Consider the following 19,339-nt stretch of genomic DNA (forward strand, 5'->3'; position numbering starts at 1 on the left):
TAAAGCGGCTGCATGCTCTACTAGATGTTTTGTGGACAGGTGGGGCCCCCGCTCAGCTACCTCCATGTGTATCATCCACACCTCCAACGTGGAGGAACATGCGGTATTATCATTATATTCACTTTGTTTGAGGATTCTCTAGGACAGGGGTCGGCTGAGCTGAAGCACTCAGTGTGCTGAGCCTTACAGGACAGTCATATAACAAATATGGGACATAACCAGGTACTTACCTGCCACGTCCCACTGCCTGACTTGCACAGCTTAGAGAGGTTTCCAACTTTTCAGAAAAATTGCCTTCTGGCAAATATACGAAGAGTAAAGCTTGTCACTGCTCCTCGGAATCTGGCTATGGGACTGATATATGGGGGACCAGTATATGGGGGACCCCCAGACCAACCATACACTTACTGACAGTGAGGGAGAGCAGCCTTACTTATTTTACGTGACCGAGTGCTGCCCGCCCCCCCCCCCCCCCCCCCAGACTGTCTAAAATACATTGGTGCCCCATATACTGGTTAACCATACAATAATAACAATCAGAGCTGCACCAGTCACACCTACAACCCCCCCCCCCACAGACTTATCACATTCCAAGTCACCATCCCCACCGCACCCCCAATGTAGTCAGAAAGTTTGTTCCGCATCCCCCCAGCAATCATTTTCAGGCTTACCATTCCTTTCCCAGATCTCCAAAAGTAGTCAGGAAGATGGTTTCCCTTCATAACCAGTCTGCCCTATCCCCCAGCAATCACATTTATGCTCACCATCCTCCCCTACCCCAATCTGGTCACATGCTCGTTCCCCTATCTCCCCGAGCTCACCATCCTGCCCAACCCCCAATCTGGTCACATGCTGGTTACCCCATTCTCCCAAGCTCACATCACCCCAAATACTGGTCACAGTGCTCGTTCCCTCATGTGCCAAGCTCACTATACTCCCCCACCCGCAATCTGGTCACATGCTCATTCGCCCATCCTCCCAAGCTCACCATCCTGCCCCAATCTGGTCACAATCTGGTCACATGCTCGTTCCCCCATCTCCCCAAGCTCACCATCCTGCCCAACCCCCAATCTGGTCACAGTGCTCGTTCCCCCATGTGCCAAGCTCACTATACTCCCCCACCCGCAATCTGGTCACATGCTCATTCCCCATCCTCCCAAGCTCACCATCCTGCCCCAATCTGGTCACAATCTGGTCACATGCTCGTTCCCCCATCTCCCCAAGCTTACCTTCCTCCCCCACCCAAAATCTGGTCATATGGTCATTCCCCCATCTCCCCAAGCTCAATATTCTGCCTACACCCCAATCTGGTCACGTGCCCGTTCCCCATCTCCCAAGCCTACCTTCCTCCCCCCACACTCAATCTGGTCACATGCTCATTACCTCATCTCCCCAAGCTCACCCTCTTCACTCCACACTCAATCTGGTCACAGTGCACGTTTCCCCTTCCTGTCAAGCTCACTATCCTCTTCCCAACCCCCAGTACATTCAAATACCTTTCTTTATTTCTGACAGTCCCGAGTAGTTGGATACGCACAGCAGCAGCCAGGTAGCAGCAGCGAGGTATAGTATAAGGCAGCCAGTAGCGTTGCAGAGTACTACTTTCTGCTATTGCTCCTCTGTGGAGGCTCGGGTGGGAAGCATGAGGTACAGCGTGGCGGCAGGTCATCAACAAATTTGGCAACAGCTATCATGCCAGCAGAACGCAGTCTGTGTGCCACCTCTGGCATGTATGCCGCAGGTTGCCAGCCCCTGCTTTAGGAACTGCAATGGGTACATCCATTGATGCCAAATTCCAGCATATATCTGTGCTGATATACCGTATGGTGAATTTAATGCCGTGATGGCTGATCATAGGAAATCTACAAAACATCTATAGTCGCAGGATTCACTGCAAAAGCCTGGGACCTGAGTAACATTTTACCAGATATCATTGTGAAATGTTCAGGGTACCGCCATGGGTACATACAGGAGGCCTGTGTAACCATTGGTCTGTGACAACACATGATACAGGATTTTACTAGTTACATGAGATGAGCATCTAAGCTCAATGGAATTAATACTGGTGTACCATGTGAGCAACACTATCTCTCCCCATTCAGTGTGCCCCTGATTCCTCAGCTCAGCTTCTTGATGAACCTTGGGTTGAATTTAACATTAGATCAGACCTGGCATTGTTTTCTGTAACTTACCTAAAAATCTTCTTAGAATTGGGTCACGATTGGTGCAACTCTGAAGCCATGGTGAAGTATGTTTGTCATTCTTATAAACATAGTATGTACCATAATTGTCAATGTACAGTACATTCGCCAGTAGACCACAAGTATGTATGGACCTGCTGAGATCTTGAGGGTGGCACTTTTGCTTGACTGACACCAATTTTATGGTCTTGATACTTGTAACCTCCTTGGATTGCTCATTAATTACCTTCATAGTTGATGCACCCATTGGAATCTTCCTGCCCAGACATCAATTTGTCCACTTCATCTTCTGTCATCCGTTCCCCTAGGCATCAGGGAGACATTATTATTGTGAGACATCATTAGATGCTATAAGATTATTATATATTAATAAAAAAAGAGTAAATATTTAAAAATACCAAGAGTAGCCAAAACGTGGCGTATTTCTGCCCCCATGACAGTGCCATTTCCTTCCTTGTCAAAGACTCGGAGACCCTCCACAAAGTCCTCATAGGTGCCCTTCTCCTTAGACTTGGATATATGTTGTAGCATTGGCAGGAAGGTGTCGAAATCCATCAGTTTTGTGTTAAGTTCTGTGAATAACATTGAGAAGGGTCAGTATGTATGTCAAATATCGCACAGCTACAAGAATTTCTTGTCTTAGAATTTATAGAGTTATCCATGGCTACGTTCTCTCTCCTCTGTTCTATGTCCTCTTGAGATGATTTTTAGCTCAACCAAAGAGAATGAGAATCTCAAGGTCTAGTTGGGATTAACTACTTCCTGTTGAGAATGTACATGGATGGTCTTCAGGTCACTCAAGACATTTCTTGATGCTCCAACATCCACATAAAATTTGATGAGAGTCTTCATTACATGCATGCAAATAGGGCTTCCACAGCCCTGTTTACATACCATGGAAAATTTCAAAACACATGCTACTTATTTCATGCAGAAAAGCCAAAGAGGTCTTCTTCTCATGTGCATCTGCTGAACATGTGCAACAGATCCACAGCAGAAATCTGACAGTAAGTATTATATTTCTGATACGCATCTACAAGTAAAATCTGACGACTGTGAATATATCCTAAGGCCTCTTTCACACGAGCGTGATGGATTAGGTCCGGATGCGTTCATGGTGCGTTCAGTGAAACTCGCACCATTTTGCAAGCAAGTTCAGTCAGTTTTGTCTGCAATTGCATTCAGTTGTTTACTTTTGCGTTTTGATGTGTTTTTTCACATGATAAAAAAAACGGAAGGTTTACAAACAACATCTCTTAGCAACCATCAGTGAAAAACGCATCACATCCGCACTTGCTTCCGGCTGCAAAGTGTTTTTCACTGAAGCCCCAATCACCTCTATGGGGCCAGGGCTGTGTGAAAAACGCAGAATATAGAACATGCCCATAAAAAGAACGCTCATGTACACAGACCTAGTCATCAGTGTGGGTGCTATGTGTTCACGTCACGCATCGCACCCATGCGGAAAAAAAACTCGCTCGTGTGAAAGGAGCTTAAGTGTCTGAAGGGCTTGTACCACTTTAGAAAAGACTCCCCTATCCACATGATAAGGAAAAAATATCTGCTCATTCAGTATGGAACTGTTGGAGAAAGCAGAGGGCAGTATTGTTCTTGGCTGTGGTGATGGTTGTGTGGTGTCCCACATATGTGTGTATGGTCCACTCCAAATTGTTATGTATAGTATGAAGTCATTTTTCACTATTCCTTTGTCTATGCTGCTGAATCCATATTAGAGGCTGGTAACATGCATTACATACTTCCACCACTAGAGGCAACATCTCACCATTTATATAGTGCAGCCACAGGAAGTTAGGGGGAGATTAGGAGTTGGGAGGAAGGAGAGGAGATAGGCTTGTCTCTGTTCTCCTGGGCCTAGCCCAGGGAACCAATTTACCTAAACCTTTGAGTCCAAGATTAGGACTATCTGATCCTACACTGTAGATTACCCTTCAGGGGTATAAAGTGAATTATCACTTTGAGGAGCGCAACCTTTTAAAATAATGAAGCAGAGAGTTTGCCTGCCTTTGGGTTGCTGGATTACTGAACTATAGACTATTGGCAAAGTAATTAAACTGCAGTTTATCAGGTTTTAGTCACTTTTGCATTAGGTGTAGAGTTTCTAAGCTACAGGCTGCCCACCATAACCAAGGACAGAAAGGCCATCTGTCAGAATACTTACTTACAGAGGATCTAAACTACTATTGAAAGGCTGAGTAACAGAAGCAACATCAGGAACCAAGTAAAGTAAGAATATCACCTCTACTAAAGTGAGCTGGAGCTAACCTCTACACTTCACCTCAAGGAGACTGCAAATTTGGATTTGCAGCTTTATCATTTTTTGCCATCTGTATGCAAGACAAAGTGATGATATTGGATGTCTTACTACATCTGACAATAAAGTTCCTGCTTGGTTTAACTACTGCCTCATTCCTCATTCTTCTGCTCCATCTCTTAATTGCACCTTACGGTGCTGGTGTCACGAACACAGGGGCCCAGCCACCAAAGCACCGTAAACACCACCATCAAGGGCACCTCAACTTCCATCTGTCTGGTGTTCCCTGGAACCGAGAGTGCCCCGGAGGATTTAGTTCTGTCTTCCCATCCACAGCACGCCGGCCCAGGGGACAACTTAACTGTGAGTAAATGAACTACTACACCCACCAGTTCACCACTACACTCACTATCCCTTGTGTTCCGGCATGTTGCAGTTGCCCAAACTACATCTTGTAGACCTCTGGGTTAAATTGGCTGGCTGAGAGGACATAACCAAGACCTCGTTTACAAACGTTTTTGCCCTGGGGTCAGTCACTTACTGTCTTCTCTATGCCAGGATGTCTCATAGACAGATAGCTTCAGACAACTGAGGAAGCATGGAGGCCACCAAAAAATACAGATTATCGTTGGGTTACAGACGTATAATCAACTTTGTTCTTCCAGAAACGCTGCAATTTTTAAATAAAACGTTGTGTTTTTTCTTGACGTTTTCATGGTTAGATTCTGGCAGCCATAACTAGTGGTAATTACTACCTGCAGATAATTCTCCTTTCACTTCTCTGCTCGCAGAGGACTACATTGACTCTGGACTAGCAGACTGTTTGCAGAACATCCCAGTGCTGGATCAGCGACATTACAAATACGAACCTTCGGGCTTGGGTCTGCCAAGAACTTTTAATACTTCAGCGTTGGTCGGGTTCTGTCCCAGCGCCCTCATCACATCACCACATTGTCCGTAGGTAATTTTCATCCCGCAGTCAGGGGTTCGATCAAAGAGTGAGAAGGCTTCCTTAAATTCTGCCAAAGAAAAGAGAGAGCTCAGCCTGTGCACATTCAATGGTGAATTTTTTGGTTATTATGTTAAATCTTGACAAATATTTGGTTTGGTGGAACTTGACACGGCCGCCCGGCCGCATGAGTTTATATTATTAGCTGGGTTTCCTGGAATCGCGTACCCATTGCTTGTGTGGTTAGCCATCTGCAGGGTTATATGACAGCAGGCTTGTCTTCTCTTCCAAGCCACGGCATCATGGTTGGTTTTGGAGACAGTGCAGAAAAACAATTCTGACATGACGGTTACAATAAGAGAGACTTTAGAAGTCACCTGCTGAGAGTAGAACTATTCAGAAAATCATTAAACATGAGGGACTCAACATAAATTCTATGAGGGGCTCAACATCAGCTGTCCTGAAGGTCTTCCAATGAGGACCTCTCCAACTTCAGAGAAGCTACCATTACACCAGGCCCTCCAGCCTGAGGTGGACGTATCATCTAAGCATAATGCCAATGCCTAAGGGCTAAAGCGGGAAGGATACCTGACTAAGAAGTTTTATCTTGACACATGACCACTATGGCCTGGGGGCCCAAGCCACAATCTCCTCCACTATGCACATACATATGCTGACCTTGCATGTGTTCTGAATGGGGAGAGGGTAGGATGCAACTCATTCCCTTAAATGAAACAGATTGAGAATTTTGGAATTTATCTCCCTCAGCATCTTCCCTTTGGGGAGAGTCTGGAAGCCCCGTACATAATAGATGGTCGGTCAGGCAGAACCCAGAAGGTTTGGCCAACATGAGTCTAATGTATAGACCACCCTAACGCTGACATGGACATAGGTAAACAGGGTGCAAAGTGAGCATTCAAACCAGGGCTATGGTGACACCTCTGCCATATAAAAGAGCACCATGAATGGAGCATGGTTAGTGTAATGTATGTACATACACTAACCATGTATGCTATAATACTGCCTCCTATGTACAAGAATAAAACTGCACCAGCAGAATAATGAGTGCAGCTCTTAAAGGAAACCAGAGACATCATTTTCACCTATAAAACTAACATCATTGCCCCGCAGAAGATTACAAACACGTTCCAAACATACCGTGTGCACTTTGTGTCTTTATTCCATGTCCCAAAAAAGTGCTTTTATTCTGATGGAAAATGGCTCCCGGCTGGGCAGGATTTACTATTCCCTGTGCCCAAAGCAAACCAGACTTAAGAGGACGGCAGGGCTTTAGCTGCCTTAGCTGATGATATCTTGGGATCGGTAGCAGCTAGAGATATGGTCATGTTTGAAAGCTGCCATTCCGTGCTTTCAGACCATACCAGTATCACAGCATTATATCCATTCTATCAGATGATATATCTCTTAGAAATGGGGATTTCAGAGAATGCAGTTGAAAGTGAAAGTAAAAACAGGTTTCACTGATTTCACTCCTGCTGGGATTTCTCACTGCTACATCTTCAGATGTAATGGATATAATGCTGTGATCATGGTATGGTCTGAAAGCTTGGAATGCCAGCTTTCAAACACGACCAGGCCCAAGATATGAGCAGCCAAAGCAGCCCTCCCCTCATCTCATATGGTTTGCCTTGGGCACAGAGGACAGTAAACCCCACGCTGTCGGGCACTTGGGAGCCGTTTTCCAGCAGAATAAAAGCACTTTTTTTTCTGAACATAGAATAAAGACACAAAGTGCACACGGTATGTTTGGAACGTGCAATCTTCTGTGGGGCAATGCCGTTAGTTATATAGGTGAAAATGACGTGACCGGCTCCCGTTAAACTAAGTAGATGACATGTAACTTATCTTGCAGCATGTTCCTGGGTTTATGTTCATATCTAGAGTAAAGCCCAGTTTTGAAAAATTTGATTTGGCAGTTTCGCCAAATTTTGCCAAGAAATTTGATTGGTTCCGATTTTTTTTGTCACGAATCAGGTATACCCAGGCCACTCTGCCTAATCATATTTGGGGATGAGCGAACCGACTTCGGATGAAACATCCGAAGTCGATTCGCAAAAAACATTAGTCTAAGTATTAGAATGTATTGGCTCCGATGACCCAAAGTTATTGCTTCTCAAGTCTCGCAAGACTTTGCGCATAAATTAATTTGTACTGTAAAAAAATATTTCCCGAACTCGGGTTCGGTTCGCTCATCCCTAATCAAATTCATTCCCAGTCTCAGTGTGAAGGCTTGGAAGTTAACCCTTTCCGGACAGCAGACATCTGGTACTAATGTCCGCAACTGGCGCCAATGCCAGTCACAGATTTTTAACCCTTCAGATGCCGTGGTCATCCGGGTGTGCTCCGGGGATCGTAGGATCTGGAGCGTGTATGCAACAGCCCCTGTCCTCCAGTGTGATAGTACCAGAGATGGGACACAGCATTGAGGCGGGAAAACCTTCTTTAAAGCAATAACATTGAGGGATCCACAACAAGGATGACCATAATCCCATGTGGATCCCTCCATAAGGTCCGGATCCCTCCACAAGGTTCGGGATCACTCCACAAGATTCGGGATCTCTCCACAAGGTCTGGAACCCCTACACAAGGTCCGAAATCCTGCCCTACTATGAACCGGATGGTATTTCGCTTTTAAAATTTCTAAGGTTAAGACCAGATGATCGAATATGGTGGATGGATCAAAAATGATTGCAGCAACACTGTCCCCTAGTGCAGTGTTTCCCAACCAGTGTGCCTCCAGCTGTTGCAAAACTACAACACCCAGCATGCCCGCACAGCCAAAGGCTGTCCAGGCATGCTGGGAGTTGTAGTTTTGCAACAGCTGGAGGCACACTGGTTGGGAAACACTGCCCTAGTGCATGAGTGCTTGTCACATCTCTTCCCTATGCTGAGCTCACAGGACGATGGTGGCGACCGCGCAGGATGAGGGTTCTCTAGGGCTGTGACATCACAGGGGACCACTACCTGCTGATTGGCTCGCTGCACAGCATTATGGGTCAATATCGCGTTCTGGGGCGTCTTACTTTTACTTAAAGCGTGCAGCCACCATTTTTTGGAAAAACTGATTTGTTAGGAAATTCACACTTTGGAAATTCTTGAGAATCGAAGTTTTCCTAAACTTCAAACCAAATTCCGCTTCGAATGCTTTGCTTCCCTCCACACTGCTCATATGTTCAACATGTGTTTTCCAAAGAATTCATGGCAGAAGTACATGACTGAGAGAAGCCTTTCTGCTTCAGATGTGGCAGCAGATTTGCACGTGTTGTACGTCCTTCATCATTCAGTAAGGAAATGCATGGATTTTTCTGTTGCATGTGGATAAGTACTAAAACACTCAACTTACATGAGCTGTGAAATGTCGGAGGATTCTGTCAGGCAGGGGCGTTGCTAGGTTAAAACATTTGGGGCCTGTGCCCCTGATGTTTTGTCCCAGGCCGCGAATGTACTGCCTGCCAGATAGATCCAACTGTATTGCCATCTTCAGGACGGCAATACAATTGAATCTAATGCCTGGCAAGAGCTGAAGGACCTGTGATGACATCACAGTCCATGTGATTAGTTCAAAATGCAGTAGCTGAAAAGGACCTGCGATGATGTCACCATCATGTGACCAGTGCAGGAGAGGATGGCTCAGCAGTGAAGAGAAGTCCTGGGAAGAAGCTGTGGTGAGGTCTGCTACATAAGAAGAGGTAAGTGAGGCAGTAGATTACTTAGTGTGAGAGGCAGAACAATGTTAAGAGTTGTAGTTATTTAACTGGGACTGTATGTTAGGGCTGAAGTTATTTACGTGGGACAGTGGGGTGGAGTGATGTTATTTACATGGGACTGAATATTGAGGGGTGATGTTATTCACATGGGACTGTATGTTGAAGGTGGCTGGGGAGGGGGTGATGTTATTAAGATGGGACTGCATTTTAGAGGGGGCTGTAGATAGAGAGGGATGTTATTTACATGGGACTGTATACTGGAGGGGGCTGGAGAGATGGTATTTACATGGGACTTTATGGCGGAGGAGGAAAATAATGTTATTTACATGGGACTGTATGGTGGAGGTGCTGAGGAATTATAATTTCTGATGACAGTAAACGGAGGAATATAACTACAGGGGGCGCTTCAAGGTGAGCATTATAACAGTAGGGGGCAATATAAATACTGGGGGCACTGTGGGGACATTATAAATCCAGGGGACATTAAGCGTTTTTACTACTACCAGGGGCTCTATAAGAGGGACTTATAGATCCACATTTTTTCTATTAAGAGCACTATGGGGGGCCTTATTACTACTGAGGGGTCTATAGAGAGCATTATTACCAGTGGGATAACAATAGGGGGGCCTTATTTCTACTAGGGGCTCTTTAAGGACATTATTAATACTGCAGGGCTCTTCAACTAATAGAGGCACTCCTAGGGAGCACTATCACAGTTGGGGGCACTAATGAGGGCATTCTAGAAGGGAATTACTATTGGTGGGACTATGAGGAGCGCTATTACTATGGGGGCACTCATTTGACTTCAGGATAGTATTTGGGGGTAGAGAAAAGTAAGGAAGCTCAGAGGTCTGTGTGTCACACTCTGCAGAGACGAGGCGGCTGAGAGAAGGTGTCCGGACCGAGTGGGGAAGATGATGACAGAGAAGATCTACATCAGAGGAGGTGTCACCTGGAGGTCCTGGATGTGAGAGGTAGGTGCTGCTGTAAAGTGAGTACAGGAAAATGTCTTCAGTGCTAGTGTTTGCAGGGGGTTGGGGGGAGGGGGGCGATTGGTTGACTTAGAGAATTGGGCAATATTCATTGGGGCTTGGGCCCCTGCTGTCAGGATACGGGGTGCATTATCCTGACCAAGCCCTGAACGCGTGAACATTCAGGGGTGGATTTATCAAAACTGGCGTAAAGGAAAACTGGCAACCAATCAGCTTCCACCATACATTTTAAAAAGCTGCTTAAAGGTGGAATCTGATTGGTTGCTGTGGGCAGCTAAGCTCGTCTTCCTTTACTCCAGTTTGGATAATGTTAGTGCATAGGACAAGGTGTTGCGTGCATTAGGAATAAAACAATATGGCGGGCAGGGATTGGGTGACCTTTACTATAAGCATGCTTTGATGAATTCGGGTTCCAATGGTCTGTTATCACTGCACCGCCGAGCGGCTCCTCTCTCCACTGCAAACAGGCCCAGGAATGCCGATCTGATGCCAGCGCCGATGTGTGGCATCCCGTGCCATCTGTCTTCATTTAACACCATTCTTTGTTTTTGCTTCCCTTTCATTTCCACTATTTTGTGGGAGGTTTGGACGCAGGACTCTCTTGGAGAGAAGCCTCCGGAGCTGCAAGTCATTATGCCTCAATTTGATGTTTCAAGACTTTTCTAAATTATATGAGCCAGTGGGTGAAAATAACATGTGGCTGGAATCAGGGCTGCGGGGAATCGAATGAAACAAAGTCAAATTCTCAAAATATCTAATGTTCACTAATATAAGAATAAGGGATAAAATTAATTAAAAATAATTCACTTCAATAAGTGCAACGAGCAACATCAGGGAAGAATTATTAAAAGGGAAGAACCATCCCTGACAGGGTGGAAACAATGTACTAAACAAGGAAACCATTGTCCAGAGTGTGAGAATATGTGGGACACAATCATAATTAAGATGAGCTATCCACAATACCCTACCATACTGCTGCCCTCTGAGGAATATAACTACTATAATACTGCTGCCCACTGAGGAATATAACTACTATAATACTGCTGCCCACTGAGGAATATAACTACTATAATACTGCCTCCTATGTACAGGAATATAACTACTATAATACTGCTCCTATGTACAAGAATATAACTACTATAATACTGCTCCTATGTACAAGAATATAACTACTATAATACTGCTCCTATGTACAAGAATATAACTACTATAATACTGCTCCTATGTACAAGAATATAACTACTATAATACTGCTCCTATGTACAAGAATATAACTACTATAATACTGCTCCTATGTACAAGAATATAACTACTATAATACTGCTCCTATGTACAAGAATATAACTACTATAATACTGCTCCTATGGACAAGAATATAACTGCTATAATACTGTTCCTATGTACAAGAATATAACTGCTATAATACTGCCTCCTATGTACAAGAATATAACTAGTGTAAGGCCGATTCATTGGCCTGTATTTGTGGGAGGGGCTTGGCCACCTACTTAAACGGCCGGCGCCCTCCCACAAACGTACGTAGTGCAGAGTCCTTTGGAAGCGCGCTCGTACCTGGCTGTTCCTTCGTGGATCGGGTAAGTGCAGGCGTGCGTGCAGTGGTCGGCCCTTTGGTGCGTAGGGGCCGCCTTACGCTGCGCCGGTTTCATCTCTCCTGGCCGCTTCACAAGCGGCACCTTGTCATCCTCTGGGAGGGGTGGGGATGTAGCCAACACGGCACCCCCCTCCTCCACTGCCCAGGCTCGCGCACGGCACCGCTCTCCGGCGGGGGGCGGAGCCAGTGGTCACATGACGACCAAACCCCCCGCCCGCCTCCCCACCCGCTCCCGCCCCCCTCTTCTCGGCCGGCACACAGCCGTGCCTGCCTCGCTCCTTCGCCGGGTCGGCAGCACCACCAGCTGTGGGCCGGCAACCCCCACTCCCCTAAATCGCCAGGGGGCACATTTTCTCCCCACGCGGTGGAGGTGCCCAGCCGGCGGGGGGCGGCCCCTCGTCCAGCAGGGGGGCACCCCCGCACTGGGCACCCCATCAGGGAGTGGTGGCCCCCCACGTGGCACGTCCTACACAAGGGGGGAGGCATGTCTGATTAGGCCTCCCCCCATGCCAGGGGGCAGCTCCGTTTCCCCACGCGGTGGAGGTGCCCAGCCGGCGGGAGGCGGCCCCCCGTGGAATAAGGGGGGCACCCCCGCACCGGGCACCCCATCAGGGACCGGTGAAGCCCCCCACGCGGCACGCTTAGCCTCGGCAAGATGGGGCCCTCGTCGCCAGGGGCCCCCCTGGGCCGACCTCATGCCTGAGGGCTGCGCTGCTCCCCACGCGGCAGAAGTGCTCAGCCGGCGGACGGCGCCACCCAGGGACAGAGAGGGCCCCGCACTGAGCACCCTGTCAGGGACATGCGTCAGCTCTCCACGTGGCACTCGTCTCATGTTTGCAGGGATTGTCAGCCGTTGCCAATATCTATCCCCACGTGGTTCATGGTACCAGGGAACTCCGCGTTCCCCACGCGGTTACCATGGAGCACGGCGGTGCAGGCAACGGCTCGCTCCCCGCCCACATTAAAGTCTGGCACGGGCCGCCGTGCCGCCTAGATAGGTAGGGTTTTTTTCCATCATCAACGCAATGCACAGAAAAAAAAGAAAAAAAAAAAAAAAAGAGGAAACACCCTCTCCCACCAGTCACCATACCCCCCCTCCTCACGAACACGTCCTGGTATTGAGCCTCACGCATTGACTGGTTCTTTTGCATTTGTTCCGTTGTTGTTTTCCAGGTTCTATACAGTGGTTAGTCTGAGAGAAGTTGGTGGGATCTCAATTGATTTTTCCTTGGCTACCAAGGTAGTGAGGTACACGTCGGGGGATGGGAAGTGGTTAGCCTCAGGCTGGGGTCTCATGTTTTTTTTGTTAACGCACAGGTCATTTTCATTTCATTACACTTCCGTGAGGTCAGTGCATAGGGATTCTCAGTTGGTAAGTACGTCGGGTCTCCTTGCATGGACTCCCGGGTGGCGGTTCCTGGCCATTCCTTCACGGCTCTTCTGGTTCAGTGTGCATACCTCACGGCAATTGTTCACTTTTCTGTACGTGGTTAGACAGCTGCACGGGTGCCAGCGACCATCAGGCTAGTCGGTCATGTTACGTTACTCTTTCCACAGCCGCTATGTCACGTGCTTCGGACATTGTCGACGCGTCGGTGGACGAGGTCGTAGCACAGACATCCGAGAGGGGCAGCACACCGTCCCTACGTGCTTGGACAATTCCTAGGCTGATGGCGGAGTTGACAAAGCAACCGCTAGGAAAGCAGAACTATATCGGCTGTGGAGAGACTCCCTGGCACCCAGCGCCAATGATCCCCCTGCAACTACGATGCAGACATCGCTGACTCAGATACACGTCATGCTAAACAGTCTGACGTCGGCCGTCACATCCATGCAGGCGAGGTTGGAGTCCATCGAGGCTCGCAGCACAGTCGCACCAGTTTCCTCCCTCGAGGTTCCGGTCGCCTCCACCTCTGCCACAGCAGACATTCGTTCTGCCCAGTCCGTCCCTAACGTGACTCCCTCCCACTATATCCCGCTCAACATCAGGAAGGACATCCTGGAGGGTAGGGATGTCAATCTTGCGTCTCTACTCATAGCATCCAGGGACCTCTCTGATAACAGGGTTATAGCTTGTGGAGAAGTGTCGGTGGTACTAAGGAGCCGCGACCACCGGCTCAACCGCAAATTGTCCATCCCGGAATTCGTCATGGCATTTAGTCTTTTCAGGGATGTAATTTGCACTGCCAGGCCGGACAGGAGGGAGGAACTAGACCATTATCTCTTCAGGGTCACAGAGTTGGGTCATAGGTATGGAGGAACCGCGTTCTACGACTACCACTGCTCATTTGCAGCTAAGGCGGCAGCGGCTCTCTCCCAGTTTCAGCACGTCACTGACTGGTCCAACCTGGACACTGAGCTTTTCTGCAGACACTTTGCAGGTCTGAAGGCTCCCTCCTGTTCCGCCTGTCAATCTATCTTCCACTCGGTTGAGTGGTGCGATAAGTCCGCCGTCAGCACGGCGTCCTACCCCTCCAGCTCGGCAGCTGTTCCTCTTGAGGTCTTCAGGCCCCCCAGCTCAGTAGACAAGCTGGGCCGGCCCATCATTCAGCTAGGAAGGGCACAGATATGCAACAACTTTAATTACGCCTCCTGTAATTTTGGGCAGTGCCGGTTGTTGCATATCTGTACCAATTGTTTCAGGGCCCACCCCCGAGTAGCATGCTCATTAAAATCCGTAAAAAGCTACATGAGTGTGGTCAATATCAGCCGTCTACAAGAATTCTTGCGAGGCCACCACAACCCTGGGTTTGTTCAGTTCCTGGTGACAGGATTTCACGAGGGCTTCCACACGGGACTGATCACGACTCCAGAGTCCACACACGAGTGCAAAAACCTTCAGTCAGCCGAAAGAAATCCCGCCTCGGTAGACGCACTGATAGAAGCCGAGTTGAGCAAGGGGTTCTTAATCGGTCCCTTTGGTGTGCCCCCTTTTCAACGCTGGAGAGTCAGTCCCGTGGGGGTAGTCACAGGCAAGTTCAGCGGGAAGGAGAGACTCATCATCGACTTGTCGGCCCCACACGGCTCCCAGGTCCCCAGCCTCAACTCCCTCATTCCTTCGGAGGAAGTGGGCATGAGATATGCCTCGATAGACCAGGCTATCGCTATCATCATGAAAACGGGCCAGGGTCCTGGCTGTCCAAAGCCGACATATCGGATGCCTTCAAGTTGCTTCCCATCATGCCAGCCCTCTGGCAGTGGCACGGCATCAAGTGGAAAGGCCTGTACTATTTCTCCACTAAGCTCACCTTCGGTTCCAAGAGTAGCCCCTGGCTCTTCGATCAGTTGGCTCAGGCACTCCACTGGATCCTGGAACACGTAGTCCTCTGTGAATTTGTCATCCACTACCTGGATGACTTCCTGCTGATTGAGAGGCCAGGGGCACTCCCCCTAGGGCTGGGCAAGTTACTCAGGTGCTTTTCCCAATTAGATGTCCCGGTGTCCCCCAAGAAAGTAGAAGGCCCGGCCACAGTCATCACCTTTCTTGGCATCGAATTAGACTCCCAGCGCATGCTAGCTAGATTGCCGGCGGACAAGTTAACAAGGATTAGAGGAGTCATTCACAGGTTCGCAGTCACGACCGTGGTCACTAAGGCAGACCTTCAGTCTCTTCTGGGCATGTTGAACTTCGCCATGCGCATCATCCCACAGGGCAGAGCTTTCATATCCCGCCTACTCGCGCTCTTGAGTTCCGCCCCAGAACAGGACAGCCCAGTGTGCTTGGACAGTCAAGCCCTAGCGGACCTCCACATGTGGGATCATTTCCTGAGCCAGTGGAACGGGGTCTCCTTATTTGTACCCGAGCTGTCGTGTCAGTCGCCTACAGTCTTTTCAGATGCAGCTGCGGGCTCAGGGTTTGCCGCCATTTTCGGCACCCACTGGGTGGCAGACGCATGGCCTGCCGAGGTGGGACAGATCCCAGGCTTCCTCCAGACCTCGGCGCTGTTCGAGCTGTACCCCATTGTGGTAGCCGCCCACATTTGGGGCAAGTTTTGGGCACGTCAGTCTGTTCTGTTTGTGACTGACAACACAGCCGTAGTGGACATTCTCAACAGTGGACTGTCGAAATCTAGCCAAGTCATGTGTTTTCTCAGACGGTCAGTGCAGCTCTCCCTGCAACACCACTTTCATGTTTTTAGTGCGCATGTGCCAGGTGCGCAGAACGGGGCTGCTGACGCCTTGTCGAGGGCTAACTTCTCCCGTTTCTTCCAGATAATGCCAGAGGCAGATGCGACAGGCGCCACCATCCCTCCTCTCGAGTCCTTAAGGCTAGTGTAGCCGACCACCTTGGGACGGCCCACGCTCTAATACGCCATTCCCTCTCGCCTAACACGACCAGGGCGTACAACACCGGGTGGAAGACGTTCTGCAGGTTTCGAGGAGAATGTCCTCAGGAGGACTCCAGTTTTCCAGAGTACATCCTGGCGTTCATCGGGTATTGCCACTCTGTACGCAAGCTCTCCCACGCTACAGTGAGGTCATACCTGGCGGGAGTACAACACTTTCTCTCTCTTAGCCACCCCGAGCTAGCATCAGTGTTCACCTTACACACTGTCAAAGCCGCCCTCAAGGGTTTAAGCAAGTGCGGGCCTCAAAGCCAAGTACGCAGGCAGCCGGTCACCGGCCCTCTTTTCCGCAAACTGTCTGATGCCTTGGACGGTAATCCTTTCGGGGTTTTGGCCAGCCTGGTACTTAAATCCGCCATCTACTTGGCCTTCTACGGCTTCCTGAGACCTGGGGAGTTTACCTGTTCACCGGGCAGCGACAATTTCCTCAAGGTCAGCCAACTGGTCCAGAACTCCGACGGGTTCACATTGCTGCTCAAAACGTCTAAAACCTCCCAGTTGGGACCCCCTGTCCAGATATCCTACTTTCCCACAGCACATCAATGGTGTCCCGTCACGGTGCTTCGTCGGTTACGGTCCGCCTTGTCCGGGGCCGGACCGAACAGTCCTCTGTTACCCTTCGGGGTGGTGCCGCTCACCACCCAGCAGTTTATATCCCACGTTAGGTCACTAGTGGCCAGCACGGGCGGCGACCCTGCCACCATTTCGGGCCATTCATTCCGCATAGGCGCGGCATCCGCGGCCTCCAAGAACCGAGTGCCTGCGCATGTCATTCAGAAACTGGGGCGTTGGCACTCGTCTTGTTTCAACCGTTACATACCACACCCTGAAGCCGAAATGTCGGCAGCCTTTCAAACTTTAGCTTTGTAACGTCTTTGCAATAAAATACTTCTGCCTACCAGTATGTCTTTTGCCCTCTTTCAGGCGTCCCTCCACGACACGGTCACGGCACAACTCTGACCGCTTAGGGGTAGGGTAGCTCAGGTAGGACAGACACGTACTTGGTTGCCACGACCACAAGTGTAAGGCCGATTCATTGGCCTGTATTTGTGGGAGGGGCTTGGCCACCTACTTAAACGGCCGGCGCCCTCCCACAAACGTACGTAGTGCAGAGTCCTCCCTCCCACCCACCCCTTTCTCCTGTTACTCTCAAAGGGGATGCCCTCTTTCAGGCGTCCCTCCATGACACGGTCACGGCACAACTCTGACCGCTTAGGGGTAGGGTAGCTCAGGTAGGACAGACACGTACTTGGTTGCCACGACCACAACTATAATACTGCTCCTATGTACAAGAATATAACTACTATAATACTGCTCCTATGTACAAGAATATAACTACTATAATACTGCTCCTATGTACAAGAATATAACTACTATAATACTGCTCCTATGTACAAGAATATAACTGCTATAATACTGCTCCTATGTACAAGAATATAACTACTATAATACTGCTCCTATGTACAAGAATATAACTACTATAATACTGCTCCTATGTACAAGAATATAACTGCTATAATACTGCCTCCTATGTACAAGAATATAACTACTATAATACTGCTCCTATGTACAAGAATATAACTGCTATAATACTGCTCCCTATGTACAAGAATATAACTACTATAATACTGCTCCTATGTACAAGAATATAACTACTATAATACTGCTCCTATGTACAAGAATATAACTACTATAATACTGCTCCTATGTACAAGAATATAACTACTATAATACTGCTCCTATGTACAAGACTATAACTACTATAATACTGCCTCCTATGTACAAGAATATAACTACTATAATACTGCTCCTATGTACAAGAATATAACTACTATACTACTATAATACTGCTCCTATGTACAAGAATATAACTACTATAATACTGCTACTATGTACAAGAATATAACTACTATAATACTGCTCTTATGTACAAGAATATAACTAATATAATACTGCCTCCTATGTACAAGAATATAACTAATATAATACTGCCTCCTATGTACAAGAATATAACTACTATAATACTGCCTCCTATGTACAGGAATATAACTACTATAATACTGCTCCTATGTACAAGAATATAACTACTATAATACTGCTCCTATGTACAAGAATATAACTACTATAATACTGCCTCCTATGTACAAGAATATAACTACTATAATACTGCTTCTATGTACAAGAATATAACTACTATAATACTGCCTCCTATGTACAAGAATATAACTACTATAATGCTGCTCCTATGTACAAGAATATAACTACTAGAATTCGTGATCTCCAGTCATTATTTTCTTGATAGAGAAAATCGGCAATGTAATATTCACGTAATGCGCGTGCAATACCGGCGTGGGTCACTTTTGCTACATTTTTCAAGCTGCTAGAAGTTTCCTGAGACTGGAGAAAATGGTTGGCACGGCAGAACATTAAAAATGGCTTTATATGCAGATAGAGCGCTCCAATATATTCACGATTGCGCTAATCAGCACTAATGATGCGCATATGAGGTCTGACTACTTATTACTGATTGGTGCACTAAGTATTGTTGTGACATCACAGCGCTGTGTCTGTAGCATGTATGTATGGACAGCAGAGAAACAGTAATCCCTATCACACTACCTAACACCCTGCACTGGAACCTCTCAGCTCCACCATATCAGGATATAACCTGCACTGACTATCTGTATATATATATATGAGCTAACTAACTGTCTAATGTAATGACACAGGAAAGCACAGAGCTCAGCAATGTCTCTGCTCTCTCTCTCTCAGATCTGCAATATACTGCCTACAAGGGCTGCTGGGAAGGTTCTTATATAGTAAGGGGGAGGGGCAGCTTTCCTATTGGCTGCTAGGGATGTTGCTAAGCTCAGACAAAGACTTTGCAGCCTCCTCATTCGCTCACAAGCAAGAAGGGAGGTTACTGATGAAAAAAAAACTAGAATACGAAGATATAGCACTATATTCTAAATCTTTGCGAATTCTCGACGTGACGATATTTGCCATAAAAATTTGCGCTTAGAATATTCGCGATCAACACTAGTGAAGGCCACATGACAAGTTCCTGAGACACTGACATTTTGTGGCGGTATACCTAGCACTGGGGTCGGCTTTTGTTTCAATAAATGGTTTGAGATGAGGAAATCGCCATCGCTGCTTCTACCTAAATGCCGGAATCTCATGATATAATATCACTGGAGCCGCAACTTCTTACATTTTTCACCCGAAAGCCAAATATCCCT

The 19,339-nt window shown here is 47.7% G+C and overlaps 1 protein-coding gene across 1 annotated transcript in view; it reads right to left on the bottom strand.

Moving 5' to 3' along the window:
- Nucleotides 1-19,339, bottom strand: part of LOC122939246 (myosin light chain 3-like) — a 39,248-nt gene that overhangs the window by 1,374 nt on the left and 18,535 nt on the right. Inside the window, exons 3-5 of the mRNA XM_044295286.1 lie at nt 5,343-5,492; nt 2,600-2,773; nt 2,428-2,505 (exon numbers count right to left, since the gene is read on the bottom strand). Coding sequence (XP_044151221.1) covers nt 2,428-2,505; nt 2,600-2,773; nt 5,343-5,492 — 402 coding nt within the window. The remainder of the gene's footprint in view (nt 1-2,427; nt 2,506-2,599; nt 2,774-5,342; nt 5,493-19,339) is intronic.

This window comes from Bufo gargarizans, chromosome 5 (assembly GCF_014858855.1).
Source record: "Bufo gargarizans isolate SCDJY-AF-19 chromosome 5, ASM1485885v1, whole genome shotgun sequence".
Taxonomy (NCBI): domain Eukaryota; kingdom Metazoa; phylum Chordata; class Amphibia; order Anura; family Bufonidae; genus Bufo; species Bufo gargarizans.